This window comes from Myotis lucifugus, unplaced genomic scaffold (assembly GCF_000147115.1).
Source record: "Myotis lucifugus unplaced genomic scaffold, Myoluc2.0 scaffold_223, whole genome shotgun sequence".
Taxonomy (NCBI): domain Eukaryota; kingdom Metazoa; phylum Chordata; class Mammalia; order Chiroptera; family Vespertilionidae; genus Myotis; species Myotis lucifugus.
The window spans coordinates 629902-631033 of record NW_005871271.1 but is presented as its reverse complement, the minus strand read 5'-3'; the positions used below and the strand labels follow the sequence as shown (position 1 = coordinate 631033).

General features: G+C 37.6%; 1 protein-coding gene across 2 annotated transcripts; it reads right to left on the bottom strand.

The window, feature by feature from the left end:
* Positions 1-317: 317 nt before the first annotated feature.
* On the bottom strand, positions 318-777 carry LOC102417950 (ubiquitin-conjugating enzyme E2 variant 1-like). Of its 2 annotated transcripts, XM_023761977.1 has the most exons (2): positions 592-777; positions 318-465 (listed from the first exon to the last, which is right to left on the bottom strand). In XM_023761977.1, the coding sequence occupies exons 1-2, from the start codon at positions 756-758 to the stop codon at positions 318-320; spliced, it is 315 nt and encodes a 104-aa protein (XP_023617745.1). In that variant the 5' UTR covers positions 759-777. The 2 variants fall into 2 exon arrangements, with proteins under 2 accessions (XP_023617745.1, XP_023617744.1); XM_023761976.1 differs by having other exon boundaries at positions 318-777.
* Positions 778-1132: the final 355 nt, after the last annotated feature.

The window sequence follows — 1132 nt, the reverse complement described above, 5'->3', positions numbered from 1 at the left end:
AAATTTTTAAGAGTGGTGTCACAATAAACATTGTTATCAAGTTTTTCACTAGATATATTTTATTTTATTTTATTTTTATTTTTTCTAAAAATTTTAAATTACTTGACAGGATGATTTATTATAGCACAACTTATATATTTCAAACGGACAACAAATTAGTATCACTTACAGTATCTTAAGATAAACTGCCTTTGAGCAGGAGCTTCCTTTCCAGTACTCTGATGTCTATAAGACGTATCTAGAAAGGTTACTACTGTGGAAAATGAAAACTGCTTAAATCGAATGGGGGAGGGGTGGGCCTGTGGTTTTCTTTTTGATTAGTTGCTGTAACACTGCCCTTCAGGTGGCTGAGGGAGTGATATATTATCACTAGTCATCATTAGGTGCCGAAGCTCGTGCAGGACATGTTTGATACTATATGCACGATTCCATTTCTCTAGTACTAATACGGCCCTTGGGTCCACCACTCCATTAGAACTATTAACTCCATTCATATTAATTTTTGTTACAAATCTTACAACGGGGGGTACTTCAGGGTATTTAGGTCCACATTCTATTTTAAGGCTGTACATTCGGTTTTCATAAACTGTTCTTGGAGGCCCAATTATTATCCCTGCCCATCTTGTAAGTGTCATGTCTTCATCATCTTCTACACCCCAACTAATTGTGCCATCTCCTCCTTTTTGGCCTTCTTCCAGTTCTTCCAACAGTTTAAAATGACGAGGGACTTTTACTCCCGAGCCCGTGCTGGCTGCCATCTTGCGTCGCTGTCGCTCGAAGGCCGGCCTTCACTTGAAGTTTGACCGTTCTGTGGATTGGACGTTTTTCTGGGCTCCAATCAAGGTATTGGCAGGGCTGTGTTGTTTTCTGGAAGTTCTGAAGGCGAGACTATAACGGTTTGAGCTCCTCTTAGTTTCTACCGCTTCACTAGATATATTTTAATCATATTTTCACATCATTAATCTTTTACATCCTTTTTAATGGTTCATAATCATTCCTTTGTCTGGAGATACCATTTTCTATTAATTTATATTTAGGATTTTAAAACATTCTATAAATAAAGCTTCCATGAACACGCTTTATACATGTCTTGGGATACTAGTTGGATGATCTCCTCAGGATAAATCCTTAT